Source organism: Bubalus bubalis, chromosome 5, assembly GCF_019923935.1.
Source record: "Bubalus bubalis isolate 160015118507 breed Murrah chromosome 5, NDDB_SH_1, whole genome shotgun sequence".
Lineage (NCBI taxonomy): Eukaryota > Metazoa > Chordata > Mammalia > Artiodactyla > Bovidae > Bubalus > Bubalus bubalis.
The window spans coordinates 1,721,697-1,740,101 of NC_059161.1; the positions used below are offsets into that span (position 1 = coordinate 1,721,697).

General features: G+C 45.1%; 1 protein-coding gene across 2 annotated transcripts in view; it reads left to right on the forward strand.

Annotated features, from left to right (window-relative positions):
- The first annotated feature begins 8,241 nt into the window (after window positions 1-8,241).
- Window positions 8,242-18,405, forward strand: part of KIF14 (kinesin family member 14) — a 50,116-nt gene continuing 39,952 nt past the window's right edge. The window contains exons 1-2 of one of the 2 annotated variants that reach the window (XM_006078430.4): window positions 8,242-8,350; window positions 15,165-16,353. In XM_006078430.4, coding sequence (XP_006078492.2) covers window positions 15,278-16,353 — 1,076 coding nt within the window. In that variant the 5' untranslated portion in view covers window positions 8,242-8,350; window positions 15,165-15,277. The remainder of the gene's footprint in view (window positions 8,351-15,164; window positions 16,354-18,405) is intronic. The other variant, XM_006078431.4, reaches the window with a different exon arrangement.

Genomic DNA, 18,405 nt, shown 5'->3' on the forward strand with positions numbered 1-18,405 from the left:
ATCTAAACAGTACAACCAACTAGCGAATATAACAAAAAAGAAACAGACCCACAGATACAGAGAACAAACCAATGGTTAGCAGTAGAGGGAGGGAGGGGGCAGGGCATAATAGGGGTGGGGGATTAAGAGGTCAGACTACCATGCATAAAATAAATAAGCTACAAGGATGTATTACACACAGGGGATGTAACCAATATTTTATAGTAGCTATAAATGGAGTGTGGTCTTTCAAAAGTGTGAATCACTGTGTTGCACACTGCATGTGAATTACGTTGTACACAATTATATAATACTGTAAATCAGCGATACCTCAATTAAAAATTTTAGGTTAATTATGTATTGAAATGGCATTTCTGATATGTTGGGTTAAATAAAATATAGTATTAAAAAGAATTACCCTTTTCTTTTCCTTTTCTTCCTATGGCTGCTCTGAGATTTAAATTTCTTTGGGCCATGCCCTGTAGCATGGGGAGTCTTAGTGCCCCGACCAGGGGTCGAAGGCAGGACCTCTGTATTAGCAGCAGAGAGTCTTAGCCTCTGGACAGCAGGCATGTCTCTGCTTTACGGTTCACAGTTCTCATTATACTGCATAGCCCTGATTTCAGCATTCATACAGTGGGACAGATTTCTAGGCCCGCAGACTTCATTCCCCTTGTTAAACTCAGGAGACGGAGCAAACCCATCAGTCAGAAGTCTGTTTTCGCTTTCTTTTCTCAGGAAGATAAAGTCAGACTGCTCAGGCCTGATATTGTTGTCCTCTGGAGTGGACATTTGGGGCCAGTGAATGGTGGTGATTTAATTAATAATATTGGAGACACGCAGCTGGGAGAAATAAAGGACAGTGGAGAAGACTAGTTCTTTGGGCATTGTTTCATATCGTTTCATATGAATTAAACCCATAAAGTGCACACAAACCCCATCACAGCGTGGGCAAACACTGTCAGCGCAGAGAACAGAGAAGACCACCCTTATTCATCCCCGTGCTGCCTGAACTGAGAAACATTAATCCAAACGGAACACTGCACTCTCTGTTGCATCCAGACCGTTGGATCTGAAAAAGAAACACACAGCTCTTTCTGATGCTGGATTTCTTTTTTCCTGCCCTGAGTGAGTCAGAGAACAGACTGTGGTCTAAGAGAAAAAAAAAATCAAGCCTTCTGCAAACAAGCAAAGGCCTGTGGACGGGTGTGGAATTATTCATGAAGCTGCAAGGCTGGTGAGCACACCCTTCTCCCACTGCAAGGCTGTGATGGATAATTCTTGCTGTCCAGGTGGCCTCTTATTTGGCAGCTGCCCTCTGAAAGCCACAAGTAAGGCAAGCAGTCACTTGGCACAATCTTTTTTATGCTGTTTTTTAAGTGAGAAGACTGATTAATGTGAACAAACTAACTTTGTATCAGTTTAGACAGTTCTGTATCCTCAATTTACCAGTGAATGCTGGTAAATTACAATTTACCAGTAAATGCTATGTGAATATAAACTACTTGGGGCTTAAGATGGAGAGATGAATATTTATACAAATTCAACATTCTTACCGAGACCATGTTTTTAAAGTTGTTGAAAGTTAAGTGACACCCAGCTCTTTCATTCCCCACTTTAGAAGAACAGCTCCACTTGTACTTGGAAGCATCAGCAGCGTTTTTAACAAGATGTTAGAAATGACCTTGGGTCGTGTTGGCAAACCACCGGGGGGAGAAGACACCTGATCGAAGGTCAAGCTCAGCCTTTTTTTAAAAAAACAGAAACGTTCTTTGTGAGTCCGTCCCAGAGCTCCCTTTATGTAGAAATAGGTTACCCGGTAGGCTTTGGGGTTGCCGACGGTTCTAAATCTTACTAATCTTCTCTGGAATGAAACCAGCAAACCATTCAAAGAGAAAAGGGTGTCTGGAACATTGACTAATCCCTGAGTCCTTTTCTTTTTCTATTAAAAAAAGGATTACTTGCTTAATGTAATTGTTTCTTTTTAAAATTCCTGGCAGTGTTGCTAAATGTATTTCGCTGATGTCGCTGAGTGATAATAAAGATTTCATCAGCCGCATCCAAATGCAAGCCTGTGATGTGCCTGCTTCTAAGACTCTCGGTCTAACGTGTATCAGAATTTAGAGAGAAAATACAAAATACTACAGATTTAAAACCACCCTTGAAAGTGAAATCGTTCAGTCGTGTGCGACTCTTCGCGACCTGCCAGGCTCCTCCATCCATGGGATTCAAACCACCCTTATGTTTAACTCCTGTGCTTATCACAGTGTCACAGAAATGTGAGACCCAGAAAGAATCCTTGTAAAAACAGCAGTTCAGGGCAGCCCTGCAGGGCACCAGGGAGGAAGCACCATTCTCGGAGTTCTGAACTTGGCTCTGTGACTTAAACAGGCCAATACTACCAGGCAGATGATCTGACTGCCTGGAAACTCAGTCTCCTCATATGCAAAACAGCAGTAATGTGATCATCACACCACCCGTATAGGGTTGTGGAGATTAAATGAGATAACGGGCACACCTTAAATAAAGAGGGATTTTTTTTTTTTTTTTTTTTAATAAAGAGGGATTTAGGAATTGCTGGCTTATTGGATAATTTAGAGACTTCCCTGGTGGCTCAGATGGTAAAGAATCTCTCTGCAACACAGGAGACCTGGGTTCAATCCCTGGGTTGGGAAGGTTCCCTGGAGAAGGGGACGGCTACCATTCCAGTACTCTTGCCTGGAGAATTCCATGGACAGAGGAACCTGGAAGGGCCACAGTCCACGGGGTCGCAGAGAGTCTGACATGACTGAGCAACTTTCAGTCTCACTGGATAATTTAATCCAGAAATTGGTTTCAGAGGTGAGGGAACTATACAGGGAGACCCGCCTTGGGTCCCTCCACGGAGTGGTGATGGAGCTCAGCTCTGATCACTTTTCCTTCACTGCTATTCTGGGCTTTAATATTAATTCCCATAGTCCTGTTGCACTTTTTCCTTTTTTTTTTTTTTTTTATCACGGAGCCTAAAATGCAACCAAATACAAACACCTTTTTTCTTTTTTTTGTACAGCCAGATAACATACCCTTATTTTAATAATTTAAAAATCATGAATTTGGATAAATTGCGATAGATTTGTGTGCTATGACCATAGGAGGAGAGTGAAAAAGTTCATCAGTTTTCTTTATCTTAACATAATAGGAGTCTTTGAATGTGCTCGCTTTTCTTCTGAACACTTTCTACACGTTTTCTTTTGGTTTGTCTCCCTCTGGTGGATTAAAGAAGTTCAGTTCAGTCTCAGCCACGTCCGACTGCGACCCCATGGACTGCAGCAGGCCAGGCCTCCCTGTTCATCACCAGCTCCCGGAGTTTGCTCAAACTCATGTCTATCGAGTCGGTGATGCCATCCAACCATCTCATCCTCTGTCATCCCCTTCTCCTCCTGCCCCCAATCCCTCTCAGCATCAGGGTCTTTTCCAATGAGTTCGGTTCTTCACATCTGGCCAAAGTACTGGAGTTTCAGCTTCAGCATCAGTCCTTCCAATGAATATTCAGGACTAATCTCGTTTAGGATGGATTAGTTGGATCTCCTTGCAGTCCAAGGGACTCTCAAGAGTCTTCTCCAACACCACAGTTCAAAAGCATCAATTCTTTGGCGCTCAGCTTTCTTTATAGTCCTTCTCTCACATCCACACATGACTACTGGAAAAACCATAGCTTTAACTATGACTTTTGTTGGCAAAGTAATGTCTCTGATTTTTAATATGCTATCTAGGTTGGTTGTAGCTTTTCTTCCAGGGAGTAAGCGTCTTTTAATTTCATGGCTGCAGTCACCATCTGCAGTGATTTTGGAGCCCAGAAAAATAAAGTCAGCCACTCTTTCCACTGTTTCCCCATCTATTTGCCATGAAGTGATGGGACCAGATGCTATGATCTTAGTTTTCTGAATGTCAAGTTTTAAGCCAACTTTTTCACTCTCCTCTTTCACTTTCATCAAGAGGCTCTTTAGTTCTTCGCTTTCTGCCATAAGGGTGGTGTCATGTACATATCTGAGGTTATTGATATTTCTCCAGGCAATCTTGATTCCAGCTTGTGCTTCTTCCAGTCCAGCGTTTCTCATGATGTACTCTGCATATAAGTTAAATAAGCAGGGTGACAATATACAGCCTTGACGTACTCCTTTCCCTATTTGGAACCAGTCTGTTGTTCTATGTCCAGTTCTAGTTGTTGCTTCTTGACCTGCATACAGATTTCTCAGGAGGCAGGTCAGATCATCTGGTACTGCCATCTTCTTAAGAATTTTTTAAGAGTTTTCCAGTCTGTTGTGATCCACGCTGTCAAAGGCTTTGGCGTCGTCAATAAAGCAAAATGCATCAATTAAGATTTACAGTCATGTGCCGTCTGTTTCTAATAATTTCTCTTACATTGTCTGGTTTGGTTTTTCTAGTTATTATTGACATCTCTTCCTTTTACAGGCTAAGAAGCCAAGGCATAGAGAGGTAAAGTGATCCGAGTGGCAAGCAGATTGTATGACTTCAGATTCCTGGAGGAGCTGTTATTTTAATGAGTCAAATCTGAAGACAGGTTTGAACTACAGGGCGTTTTAACCAGCAGCTGTGTCATAGCGAGGAAGTACTCCGTCTGCCTGAACCGGGGGGAGGGGAGGTGCTCTGAGCCCACATGTATGGATGTTGGAGGGGATGACGTGTCCCCAGAGTCTAGGCTAGAGGCCCCAGGGCTTGAGATGAAGGGCAGTGCCTGCGGGCTCTCACCCTTGAACCTGTTGTGGTCACATCTGCATTTTCTAGACTCCTTTTTATTTTTAGTTCAATTTTTTTTTTTAATGAAGTATAGTTGATTTACAATACCATGTTAGTTTCAGGTGTATAGATTCCTTTTTCTTGTCTTCCATCAAAAAGCATAGAAGATCTGAAGTTCTAAAAAATGTTAATCATATCAGAGCAGAATGGAGATTAGTTCTGCTTCCCCTTGGAGATGGTTTTTCATTGCTCTCTCCTGATTTTTAATAGGGTCCAGCGAGTCCAGTACAAAAGAACGAGCTATTCCATCTTGCGGTTATTTCTAGGGATTAAGTCAGAACCCTTAACCTTCGGCAAGAAAAATGTGTCATCATTGCAGCAGACGGCCTGTGCACGCGTGACCGCAGCTCGCCAGCACTGGCCAGGGCTCTGCAGCATTTTGGAGAATGTTTTTAGGTGATGCAATTTAGTAGCTTACATTTGTAGAGCATAATCCTGTACCCAGCTCCGCACTAAGCACTTTGCATGCATAATCTAATTTAATCCTCACATGACTCTCTAAGGTAGGTGGCATTTGCATCTGCAATTCCCAGATGCAGAAGCGGAGGTCCCCAGAAGTGACTTTCCCTGCTGGGGAGCTGTGGGCAGGATCTGAAGAGAGGAGCACCATCTCAGTGTAATAAATAAAAGACCGAAATCCCTCTTGCGCAACCTGGAGCCGGCTCACAGGGGGCCCTTGATTCTGTTGAGGATTGTTCCCATAGTTGGAATTAAATCAGGAGCTTCATGCAGAGCAAGAAGGAGAAGAGGGAAGTGTGTCCAGGAAGCGTGTCCTGTGAAGGTGCTCTGTGCCAGGCACGGGGCCCAGGGGGACACAGACAAAGCCCTGCTCCGTCTTGAGCTCACAGTCTGGGGCGGAAGCGGGTCCTTAGGCCGGGCACTGTCTGCCAGTTAATTTGTAATTGTAATGACTTTAATTGTTGTAATAGATTTATTATCTTTCCGCCTTATTTTTAACCATTTAATGCACGCTCTCATGGTAACACATGGAGAGTTTTTCTGTTTGGGGCCCACAAACTATTTGGTTTCTACTGAAACATTTTCTAAGAATAAATTTTTGTAGTTCAGTAACTAGGGAAAAGAATATGAATCTCTTTTTGTTTCCTTCTATAAATGATCATATTGCTTTCTAGAGGGGTCTGGTATTTACTCACTGCTAAGTCACTTCAGTCGTGTCGGACTCTGTGCGACCCCATAGACGGCAGCCCACCAGGCTTCCCCGTCCCTGGGATTCTCCAGGCAAGAACACTGGAGTGGGTTGCCATTTCCTTCTCCAAAGCATGGAAGTGAAACGTGAAAGTGAAGTCGCTCAGTCGTATCTGACTCTAGCGACCCCATGGACTGCAGCCTGCCAGACTCCTCCATCCATGGGATTTTCTAGGCAAAAGTACTGGAGTGGGGTGCCATTGCCTTCTCTGGGATTACTCAGCAAGTATTTATTAAGCTTCTTTTACATGTCACACCTTACACTAAGCAGTAGGGATAGAAATGAGTGGGTGTACACACAAAGATAATTCAGATAAAAATAAACTGTAAAACCCAGCCGTTAAATGCAACTGTAAAAAAAAAAGTTTAGGTATAAGTGTAAAAAAAAAAAAGTTTTAAAATTTCAGTACCAGTGATTTTTGCATCAGAATTAAAAGTGCACATTTCTAGCGACAGAAATCGGTAAGCTGCTTGAGAGGAGGGTCCACAACCACTCATGGTCTGACATGTAAAAGAAGCTTAATAAATACTTGTTGAGTAAATAGTGAAAGAGGAGAGTGAAAAAGTTGGCTTAAAGCTCAACATTCAGAAAACTAAGATCATGGGATCCGATCCGGTCACTTCATGGCAAATAGAGGGGGAAACAATGGAAACAGTGGCTGACTTTATTTTTCGGGGCTCCAAAATCACTACAGGTGGCGATTGCAGCCACGAAATTAAAAGACGCTTACTCCTTGGAAGGAAAGTTGTGACCAACCTAGACAGCATATTAAAAAGCAGAGACATTACATAGTCAACAAAGGTCCGTCTAGTCAAGGCTATGGTTTTTCCAGTGGTCATGCATGGATGTGAGAGTTGGACTATAAAGAAAGCTGAGCGCTGAAGAATTGATGCTTTTGAACTGTGGTGTTGGAGAAGACTCTTGAGAGTCCCTTGGACTGCAAGGAGATCCAACCAGTCCATTCTAAAGGAGATCACTCCTGGGTGTTCACTGGAAGGACTGATGCTGAAGCTGAAACTCCAATACTTTGGCCACCTGCTGTAAAGAGCTGACTCATTGGAAAAGACCCTGATGCTGGGCAAGTTTGAGGGCAGGAGGAGAAGGGGATGACAGAGGATGAGATGGTTGGATGGCATCACCGACTCAATGGACATGAGTTTGAGCAAGCTCCAGGAGTTGGTGATGGACAGGGAGGCCTGGCATGTTGTGGTTCATGGGTCACAAAGAGTCAGACATGACTGAGCAACTGAACTATCTGTTTCTACTTATAAACTTCTCTTACTTGTAATATTGAAAGGTATCTTTATATCTTGTCATATTTAATGTATTTTTCTAGCTTACTACATTTTATTTTCATTGTTTTGAACTATATATGAGTTTAGAATTTTTATGTATGTGTTTGTCAGTCTTCTCCTTTGCCGTATCTTCCTTTGCTCTCTAAACTTGATTATTTTCCCATAGACCTGATAAATACTACTTTCTTTTTTTCTGATGGTTGCTCTATAACTTAATGTCAATAAATTTTAGAATGATTTTTAGAGAGAGTTTTAGAATGAGCATTTTATTATACATTCAATTTTTCTATACATTCAGAGTCCATTCTAATTTCTCTTTCTATCCCACTGAATCCAGTTTCTTTATCTGCACTTTTCGTTATTTAAAAAAGTTACTTAAAAATATCTTTTCGACTAGAGTTCGTCTCGTTCATCTGCTTAGTTTTCAGAAAGTATTCTTATTTTTTCGTGCTTCGAAACCTTATTAGGATATTTCTAGAAACTGAGTTATATCTCACGAGGTGGGCTTGTAATTCTAGTTGCACCGCCAGCTAGTTGTCTAATTTTTCACAAGTTTAACTGTAAACCTCAGCCCCTCCTTGGTAAACTGGGGGATCATGTTAATATTCACCTGGTAAGGGATTCAGGATTAAATGAAAAACTTCCTTCTAAGACATTCAGCGCACTTCCCATCACCAGGCTTTGCACAGGAAATCCTAGAAAACCGTGAGTGGCTGTGGCTAGCAGTTATTTCTGCATAGAGAAGTCCTGGGGCGACGCGGACGGACGGTGCTCATTTTGCTCCGGGGCTGGACAAGCGCATCAACGTCCGGGTCCTCCGCCAAGTACCCCGAGCGCACCTCCGTTCCCTCCCGAGCGCGCCCCCGCCGCCCGCGTCCCTGCTCCAGGACGGCAGCTCCCCGCGCGGCGCGCGCAGCCCGGGGGGCGGGGCCGTTGCCTAGGAGATGCGCGCGCGTTTCCTGGAAGACGTGCGTGCGCGGCGCCCGGCAGCCAATCAGAGGGCGGGGCGCGCATTCAAATGCGGAGCGGCCGCGGAGGCGTGAGCCGCGCGAGGAGGCCGGGAGCCTGCGAGGTGGGGGCTGCGGTCTGGGGGCGGCGCGTCGGTGCGGGCGAGGGTAGGGTGGGTGGACAGCTCGGGAGTCCGGGAGGGCCGAGGGTCCCCGGGGACGGGTGCGAGGGTCCCCAAGGGGGGCAGGCCGGGGTTCTCCCGGGAGGGCCGGGGGCGGGATCGGGCCGCGCCCTCCCCGCCGCGGACTCCTCGGAGGGCGTCTTCGGGGCGCGTGGCCGCCGGGCGGCGGGGTGGCCTCTGAGAACCCACCCCGGGGTCTGGGCACCCCTTCCCTCCAGTGTCCCGGGGCACACCCCCGCCCCTCCCCAGACCCAGAGCTGTCGTGCTCCTTGTAAATACCAGCCGGTTTTCAGCTGCGGGTCAAGTCCTCAGTCTCTTCTTGCTTCTGTATTTACTTCCGCATCAGGAAGTCTTTAACTAAAAGTGCCTGCTTTTAGTTAGAAGGTGATGGGATATGCTTCGATCCTGGCATGATTGTTAATGATTTAGAACTTGCACAGGTTACTTAAAAATGAACCTCTGTTGTTTTGTACCTCCAGAGTCATGATCTCTGGGGTTGAATTTAAAAATACGACGGTTGGTTGCTGTATTAGCAGGAAGAGTCTATGTGGGAGCAGCAGAGAGCTAGCTGCAGCTCCGGGCGAGCTTCAGGTGGGGACCAGCCTAGGAGAGGGGCAGCTGGTCCCGCCTCCCAGATTGTGTGGGCTCAGGGATCCAGTCTCCTGAATGTTTTGTTTCATTGAAGAGTTATACATGTGCTATATTGTAGCCCGTTATGTGTGCAATAGTATTACGTCTAAAGAACAATGTATATACCTTCATTTAGAATACTTGGTTGGTAAAAATGGTAACCATCATCAGAACCTTCAGGGAGTCCTCCTACTAACATCAAAGACCACTGGCCACAGATCACCTTGACCAGTAGCATCTAATGGAAACGTTTAAAGTGTTGTGAGAATTTCCAGAGCGCGACACAGACCTGAAGTGAGCAGATGCTCGCTTGGGAAAATGGCACTGACTTGTTGACACACGGTTGCTACAAACATACATTTTGTAAAAAAAAATGCAGAAGGGGCAACAAAGCGAAGCCCCTAAGCCAGATGAGTCCTGCCTGTGGAGAAAAGGAGAGAATTCAATGACAGTCCATCGGAGGAGAGGGACAGCCTGGGTGGTGATGACCTCCTAGTGGCTGAACTGCTAGTTTTTCATTGACTGGGCCGTTGCTAGGTGAGGACGAAACCTTTCTTCCTCTTTGCCCTGGGATGTGAAGTAGCTTCTTCCTGTAGAGTCTGTGAATATAGCAAGGGATAAAACGTGAGAGCTCCTGTTCAGATACCCCTCACCCCCGCCCCTCACTCTGTTTTAAATGAGGGTTCCTTTATTTGCCTTCACAATGAAATAGTTTCATCAGATGTCATTTTGCAAGTTAGAATCAGACATGCAAATTTAAAGACTTGTTTACATCAGTATAACCAGTTGGATGCAGCGTTGACGGGAAGCCAGACCTCTTCACTGTCTCTGTTGTTCTCTTTTCTTCTCAACATGACTGTTGCTGCTGCTGCTGCTAAGTCACTTCAGTCGTGTCCGACTCTGTGCGACCCCATAGACGGCAGCCCACCAGGCTCCGCTGTCCCTGGGATTCTCCAGGCAAGAACACTGGAGTGGGTTGCCATTTCCTTCTCCAATGGATGTAAGTGAAAAGTGAAAGTGAAGTCGCTCAGTCGTGTCCGACTCTTAGAGACCCCATGGACTGCAGCCCACCAGGCTCCTCCATCCATGGGATTTTCCAGGCAAGAGTACTGGAGTGGGGTGCCATTGCCTTCTCCGTAACTCCTGGATAGATATTGTTAACATATATTTGCTTACATACCTGTCAACTGTGTTGTCTAACTGCTAGAGGGCAGGCTGAATACTTAGCTGATCTTGCACAAGTTTTCCCAACACAAGCAATCACTTTGCAGCACTTGTACTTTTGGCTCTGGCGCTTATTTGGGCGCGCTCTGCCTTGCGGCACTCGCGAACTCATTGCCCTGAGGCATTCTTGCATGTCGTGTGCATTCAGCACGTGCAGAAATGCTTCGCTCCAGTCTTGAACTTTGGTGCTGGGGTGTCTGTTAGTCCACCTCAGTCCTCCCCAAACTGGGGGGCACTTAAAAAAAGTCCCTGCTGACATGTTCTCTTTTCTAGCATTCATCATTTTAACCGTTTTAAATGTGCATCCTTAACTAGATGGCCACCACTGCCGTCCACCCCATAACTCTGCTTATCCGGTTAGTCTGAAATTCTACATCTATTAAATAATAGCTCTCCGCTCTCCCTTCCCTAGCCACCACCATTATACTTTCTGCTGATGATTTTAAGTGCTATAAGTACTTGATATAAGTGGCATCATATATTATTTGTCTTTTTGGGACTGGCTTATTTCACTTAATATAATGTCCTCAAGGTTCACCATATTGTAGCATATTGCAGAATTTCTTTCCTTTTTAAGGCTGAATAATTTTCCATTGTATGAATATACCACGTTTTGGTAAGCCATTCATTTGTCAGTGGACATTCGAGTTGCTTCCCCCTTTTCTCTATCATGACTAATGCTGCTGTGAACATGGCTATGCCAATACCTCTTCATTTGAGGCCCTGCTCTCAGTCCTTTTTGGTGTATACCCAGAAGTGGAATTGCTAGATCACATGCTAATTTGGTGGCACTAGTAAAGAACCTGCCTGCCAATGCAGGAGACATAAGAGAGGTGGGCTTGATCCTTGGGTTGGGAAGATCCCCTGGAAGACGGCATGGCAACCCACTCTAGTATTCTTGCCTGGACAATCCCACAGACAGCGGAATCTGGTGGACTACAGTCCCTGGGGTCGCAAAGAGTCGGACACAACTGAAGCGACTTAGTATATGCTAATTTTAATTTTTTGAGGCCATCCATACTGTTTTTCACAGTAATCCAAGTCTATGCCCCAACCAGTAATGCTGAAGAAGCTGAAGTTGAACGGTTCTATGAAGACCTCCAAGACCTTTTAGAACTAACACCCAAATAAGATGTCCTTTTCATTATAGGGGACTGGAATGCAAAAGTAGGAAGTCAAGAAACACCTGGCGTAACAGGCAAATTTGGCCTTGGAATACGGAATGAAGCAGGGCAAAGACTAATAGAGTTTTGCCAAGAAAATGCACTGGTCATAACAAACACCCTCTTCCAACAACACAAGAGAAGACTCTACACATGGACATGAAAGGTTGTTGTTGAATCACACGAATACACCGGGATTCTTGGCCCCCGGAGGAGAAGAATTCAATCCGGGGCCAGAGACGAGGCTTGATCGCTCAGAGCTTTTGTGTAATAAAGTTTTATTAAAGTATAAAGGAGATAGAGAAAGCTTCTGACATAGGCATCAGAAGGGGGCAGAAAGAGCACCCCCCTGCTAGTCTTCAGCTGGATGTTATATAGTCACTAGCAGTCTGTTAATGAAAGAAAGGAATGTCTTATAATTCAGAATGGCACCAGGCCCCTCGCCCATAAGATGCATTTTGGGATAATCTTGGGCCATAAAATAATTAACTTGAATCTTAAAGGACAGACCACCATACAAATAGTTTCATTTACATAGATTAGGGGAACAATATCTGAGTATAACATACTGGTTTGTCAAGTAGGTTTTGGGCCAAGAGGCGGAACCGACTTGGAGACAGAGTTTGGGGTAAAGGCGTAGTACATTAGCATAGCTTAAGACAAACATTTCCATAAGAAAAAGGCATTGGTTATCTCTAGGCTCAAGAATAGCTAACTTCAGGAGAAACCAGGTGTCATTATGGCAATACAGTATTTTAAGAGAAACCTCTCTTTAAATTTGTATAGAGAAGGGAAAAAATATTGCTAGTTTGTTTCCTCCTGCCGCTTAAGAGAGATAAAAATGTCTGACACTTGCAGGCTATGTCCTCCATTTGGAGACCCCTGGCCTTCCTGCCTGTTACCCTCTCAGACATCACCAGATGGTCAACACCGAAACCAGATTGATTATATTCTTTGCAGCCAAAGATGGAGAAGCTCTATACAGTCAGCAAAAACAAGACTGGGAGCTGACTGTGGCTCAGATCATGAATTCCTTATTGCCAAATTCAGACTGAAATTGAAGAAAGTAGGGAAAACCACTAGACCATTCAGGTATGACCTAAATCAAATCCCTTATGATTATACAGTGGAAGTGAGAAATAGATTTAAGGGCCTAGATCTGATAGAGTGCCTGATGAACTATGGACAGAGATTCGTGACATTGTACAGGAGACAGGGATCAAGACCATCCCCATGGAAAAGAAATGCAAAAAAGCAAAATGGCTGTCTGGGGAGGCCTTACAAATAGCTGTGAAAAGAAGAGAAGTGAAAAGCAAAGGAGAAAAGGAAAGATATAAGTATCTGAATGCAGAGTTCCAAAGAATAGCAAGAAGAGATAAAAAAGCCTTCCTCAGTGATCAATGCAAAGAAATAGAGGAAAACAACAGAATGGGAAAGACTAGAGATCTCTTCAAGAAAATTAGAGATACCAAGGGAACATTTCATGCAAAAATGGGCTCGATAGAGGACAGAAATGGTATGGACCTAACAGAAGCAGAAGATATTAAGAAGAGATGGCAAGAATACACAGAAGAACTGTACAAAAAAGATCTTCATGACCCAGATAATCATGATGATGTGATCACTCACCTAGAGCAGACATCCTGGAATGTGAAGTCAAGTGGGCCTTAGAAAGCATCACTACGAACAAAGCTAGTGGAGGTGATGGAATTCCAGTTGAACTATTCCAAATCCTGAAAGATGATGCTGTGAAAGTGCTGCACTCAATATGCCAGCAAATTTGGAAAACTCAGCAGTGGCCACAGGACTGGAAAAGGTCAGTTTTCATTCCATTCCCCAAGAAAGGCAATGCCAAAGAATGCTCAAACTACCACACAATTGCACTCATCTCACATGCTAGTAAAGTAATGCTCAAAATTCTCCAAGCCAGGCTTCAGCAGTACATGAACCGTGAACTTCCAGATGTTCAAGCTGGTTTTAGAAAAGGCAGAGGAACCAGAGACCAAATTGCCAACATCCGCTGGATTATAGAAAAAGCAAGAGAGTTCCAGAAAAACATCTATTTCTGCTTTATTGACTATGCCAAAGCCTTTGAATGTGTGGATCACAATAAACTGAAAATTCTGAAAGAGATGGAAATACCAGACCACCTGACCTGCCTCTTGAGAAATCTGTATGCAGGTCAGGAAGCAACAGTTAGAACTGGACATGGAACAACAGACTGGTTCCAAATAGGAAAAGGAGTACGTCAAGGCTGTATATTGTCACCCTGCTTATTTAACTTATATGCAGAGTACATCATGAGAAATGCTGGGCTGGAAGAAGCACAAGCTGGAATCAAGATTGCCTGGAGAAATATCAATAACCTCAGATATGCAGATGACACCACCCTTATGGCAGAAAGTGAAGAGGAACTAAAAAGCCTCTTGATGAAGGTGAAAGAGGAGAGTGGAAAAGTTGGCTTAAAACTCAGCATTCGGAAAATGAAGATCATGGCATCCGGTCCCATCACTTCATGGGAAATAGATGGGAAAACAGTGGAAACAGTGTCAGACTTTATTTTCCTTGGCTCCAAAATAACTGCAGATGGTGATTGCAGCCATGAAATTAAAAGACGCTTACTCCTTGGAAGGAAAGTTATGACCAACCTAGATAGCATATTCAAAAGCAGAGACATTACTTTGCCAACAAAGTTTCGTCTAGTCAAGGTTATGGTTTTTCCAGTGGTCATGTATGGATGTGAGAGTTGGACTATGAAGAAAGCTGAGCGCCAAAGAATTGATGCTTTTGAACTGTGGTGTTGGAGAAGACTCTTGAGAGTCCCTTGGACTGCAAGGAGATCCAACCAGTCCATTCTGAAGGAGATCAGCCCTGGGCATTCTTTGGAAGGAATGATGCTAAAGCTGAAACGCCAGTACTTTGGCCACCTCATGGGAAGAGCTGACTCATTGGAAAAGACTCTGATGCTGGGAGGGACTGGGGTCAGGAGGAGAAGGGGACGACAGAGGATGAGATGGCTGGATGGCATCACTGACTCGATGAACGTGAGTCTGAGTGAACTCCGGGAGTTGGTGATGGACAGGGAGGCCTGGCGTGCTGAGATTCATGGGGTTGCAAAGAGTTGGACACGACTGAGCAACTGAACTGAATTGATACTGTTTTTCATAGCAGTTGTACCATTTTACATTCCCAGCAGCAGTTAACAAGCCTATCGATTTCTTCATGTCCTTGTCCATACTTGTTGTCTGGTTTTTTTTTTTTGGATACTTTCCATCCTAATGGGTATGATGTGATATCTCATTATAGTTTTGACTTGCTTTTCCCTAATTACCCATGATGTTGAGAATCATCTTATGTGCTTATTAACTACTCTTATATCTTCTTTGACATGTGCTTTTTACATCTTTTTAAGTCACCTCGCACATTTGACCTAATACAGTCTTTATCTGTACATTTCTTTCTAGACGAAGGAAATGAAAATAGAGTTTTGTCTTTGAAATTCATAGCATCCACCAGAGGGCCTGGCACCTCATGGGATCTTAGCACATATTTGTTGAGCAATGACTGTACGATCTTTGAGGTCAGAGATTTGTCCGAAGCTGCTTGGGAACGATATCTCAGTGGAGATCATGACCTAATGTATGCCCCTGAAAAGTCACTTTCCCATGGAAGGTCCTCGTGTTTTGAAAGCCTATTTGTAATCTGTGCAGTCTAAATTTTATTTATTTATTTTATTTTAGCAGATAATTTTGGAAACTGTTGCATAAGAAATGGCCGGAAGTCAAATGAATGTCTAAAGAAGAGCTTAACATTTCTTCAGCAACATTCTTTTTAAAAATAACTTTATGCCACCATGTCAGCCTCCACCACACACAGCAGAAATGACATAGATCTCCTTGGCGTTCCTTCCTCCACAAAGACGTCATCCCTGAGTGTTGTCCCCCAGGGCAGCAAGCTGAAGCTGCATCCGAGGTCGGACTCGTCAGAGTGTGAAAATGATGATCCGTTACTGAGATCTGCAAGTAAAGTCAGAGACATCAACAGCACTTACGTTATTTCTGCCTGTAAGAAAACAGGAGACACACCCCTCCTTCCTAACCCTGTGGGCAGGCTGACACTTCAGAGGAGAGCAACCAGGAGCAAGGAACCCTCTTTGCTTGGTCGTGAGTCAGGAGACGCTGGTGCGAGAACGGCAGGAACACGCCTTGCGTTACAGCGTCGGACTAAGACAGATTGCGTGGAAAAGTGGAAAGGAACGCAGAATGTGGGCGGCAGAACAGAAAATAGTCGGCCTTCACCAGAAACTGGTATAAATGTACAAACTGTAAACAGTGATAAAAACTTGCCTTCAGTACCTTTAACTCCAGACCCAAAAGACCTTGAAATGAAGGCTGATGGAAAATGCGCAGCGACGCGTTCTGCCCTCAGTGGGGAGGTTGAGAACATTGCCCTTGAGTCCCTGCGTGAGCGAACGCCCGCCGGTTCCCAGAGTCAGACTGAAGCCGTTCGCGCAGGGTGCATGGCAGTTAGGCCCACTGAGAGCAGGTTAGAGATCAAAGTGTCAGGAGCAAGGGCCTTGCATCCCAGGGGTGCTGAGAAGGAAGCCGCGAAACTTCCACGTAGATTTGAAAGCTTAGAGAAAAGGACACCCTCAAAGTGTATTTCAGAGCCCAGGTCGACACCCAGGCGTGGCGTCCTGCAGCCTCGGAGCCCCGCTGCCTTCGTTCTGAGAAGCAGGAGGCCCACCCTGCAAGTTAAACAGACTCCCCAGAGCTCTCTTCTCACAAGTCAAAGGGAAAGGTCGTGTGAAAATACATTCCTTCTCAAGGAAGAAACCACACTTCAGAAAACCTCTGCAGACACAGAGCCCCTGAAGGTGGAGAGCAGCCAAGTGGCCGTGGCGGTCAGGGTCAGGCCTTTCAGCAACCGGTAGGTAACCCGAGTTTTATCTGAGGCCAACCTGCTGAGCTTGTTGGTGCGTCTTCATGCCAGCTGGCACTGCCTTTTTATAGACGGAACTTCCCGGTTCAGTGGTAGTATGTGGTTATTTTCGATGATTGGCTATAAAGCAAAAAAGTCGGAACACCATATTTTGCAAATGTAAGTCTCTCCAGATATATCTGTGTTTTAAAAGTCTGACTGACTTCCGTCTCTAAGGCAGTCTGCTTTCAGATCTGTCATATATGGTGGTGTCTTCTACCTTTCCCTTAAAAAGAGCAACAGCTGGTCACTCATTCCCCAAACAGGTCCTTCCAAAACCCTTTCCAGGGTGGTAGTCATCGCCTTATTGTCTGTGATATGTCGTGGTTGTACACACACTGATCTGTGAGGTTTGACTTTGACGGTAAAAAAATCTCTCCCCATGAGTGCCTGTGGGCGAGAAAAAGACGGGCCCTCCTGGTGTGACTGTAGCATCTGATTATCTTTAAATGCTTTGAGGACAACTGTGAAGACTTTACAGAGTCAGTAGTTTTTTTTTTAACTCTGTTGTGGATCTAAGTGTGTTGGAGGAGGGTATGGTGACCCTGCGGCTTCCCAGGTGGCTCAGCAGTAAAGAATCCACCTGTCAACGCAGGACACACAGAAGAAGCAGTTTCGATCCCTAGATCGGCAAGGTCCCCTGGAGCGGGGCAAGGCAACCCACTCCAGTATTCTTGCCTGGAGAATCCCATGGATGGAGGGGCCTGGCGGGCTGCAGCGAAGAGTCCAGTGTGACTGAGCCGACGCTTCACACACGCGTGGCGACTGCAGTGTGGGCAATCAACTGAATGGCCAGCGGTTAAGGCAGGTTCCATAGGGCTGGGAGCCTTTTAGTGAGAATGTGGGGTAGTGATAAGGGACGAGAACTCAGGGAGAGCCTCAGGACTGCTCAGGGCAGAGAAGCAGTGGGACAGCCCGCACGGATTGCGGCCCTAGAGGGACAGAGCGTGGACCCCAGAGCAGCCTGCAGCAGGGCCACCGGGAGGACGAGAAGGGTGGATTCCACAGTGAATTCTCATCTAAGCAGCTGCTGCTGCTGCTGCTAAGTTGCTTCAGATCAGATCAGATCAGTCGCTCAGTCGTGTCCGACTCTTTACGACCCCATGCATCGCAGCACGCCAGGCCTCCCTGTCCATCACCAACTCCCGGAGTTCACTCAGATTCATGTCCATGGAGTCAGTGATGCCATCCAGCCATCTCATCCTCTGTCGTCCCCTTCTCCTCCTGACCCCAATCCCTCCCAGCATCAGAGTCTTTTCCAATGAGTCAGCTCTTCCCATGAGGTGGCCAAAGTACTGGCGTTTCAGCTTTAGCATCATTCCTTCCAAAGAAATCCCAGGGCTGATCTCCTTCAGAATGGACTGGTTGGATCTCCTTGCAGTCCAAGGGACTCTCAAGAGTCTTCTCCAACACCACAGTTCAAAAGCATCAATTCTTCAGCGCTCAGCCTTCTTCACAGTTCAACTCTCACATCCATACATGACCACAGGAAAAACCATAGCCTTGACTAGACGAACCTTTGTTGGCAAAGTGATGTCTCTGCTTTTGAATATGCTATCTAGGTTGGTCATAACCTTCCTTCCAAGGAGTAAGCGTCTTTTAATTTCATGGCTGCAGTCACCATCTGTAGTGATTTTAGAGCCCAGAAAAATAAAGTCTGACACTGTTTCCACTGTTTCCCCATCTATTTCCCATGAAGTGATGGGACCGGATGCCATGATCTTTGTTTTCTGAATGTTGAGCTTTAAGCCAACTTTTTCACTCTTCTCTTTCACTTTCATCAAGAGGCTTTTTAGTTCCTCTTCACTTTCTGCCATAAGGGTGGTGTCATCTGCATATCTGAGGTTATTGATATTTCTCCCGGCAATCTTGATTCCAGCTTGTGTTTCTTCCAGTCCAGCGTTTCTCATGATGTACTCTGCATATAAGTTAAATAAGCAGGGTGACAATATACAGCCTTGACGTACTCCTTTTCCTATTTGGAACCAGTCTGTTGTTCCA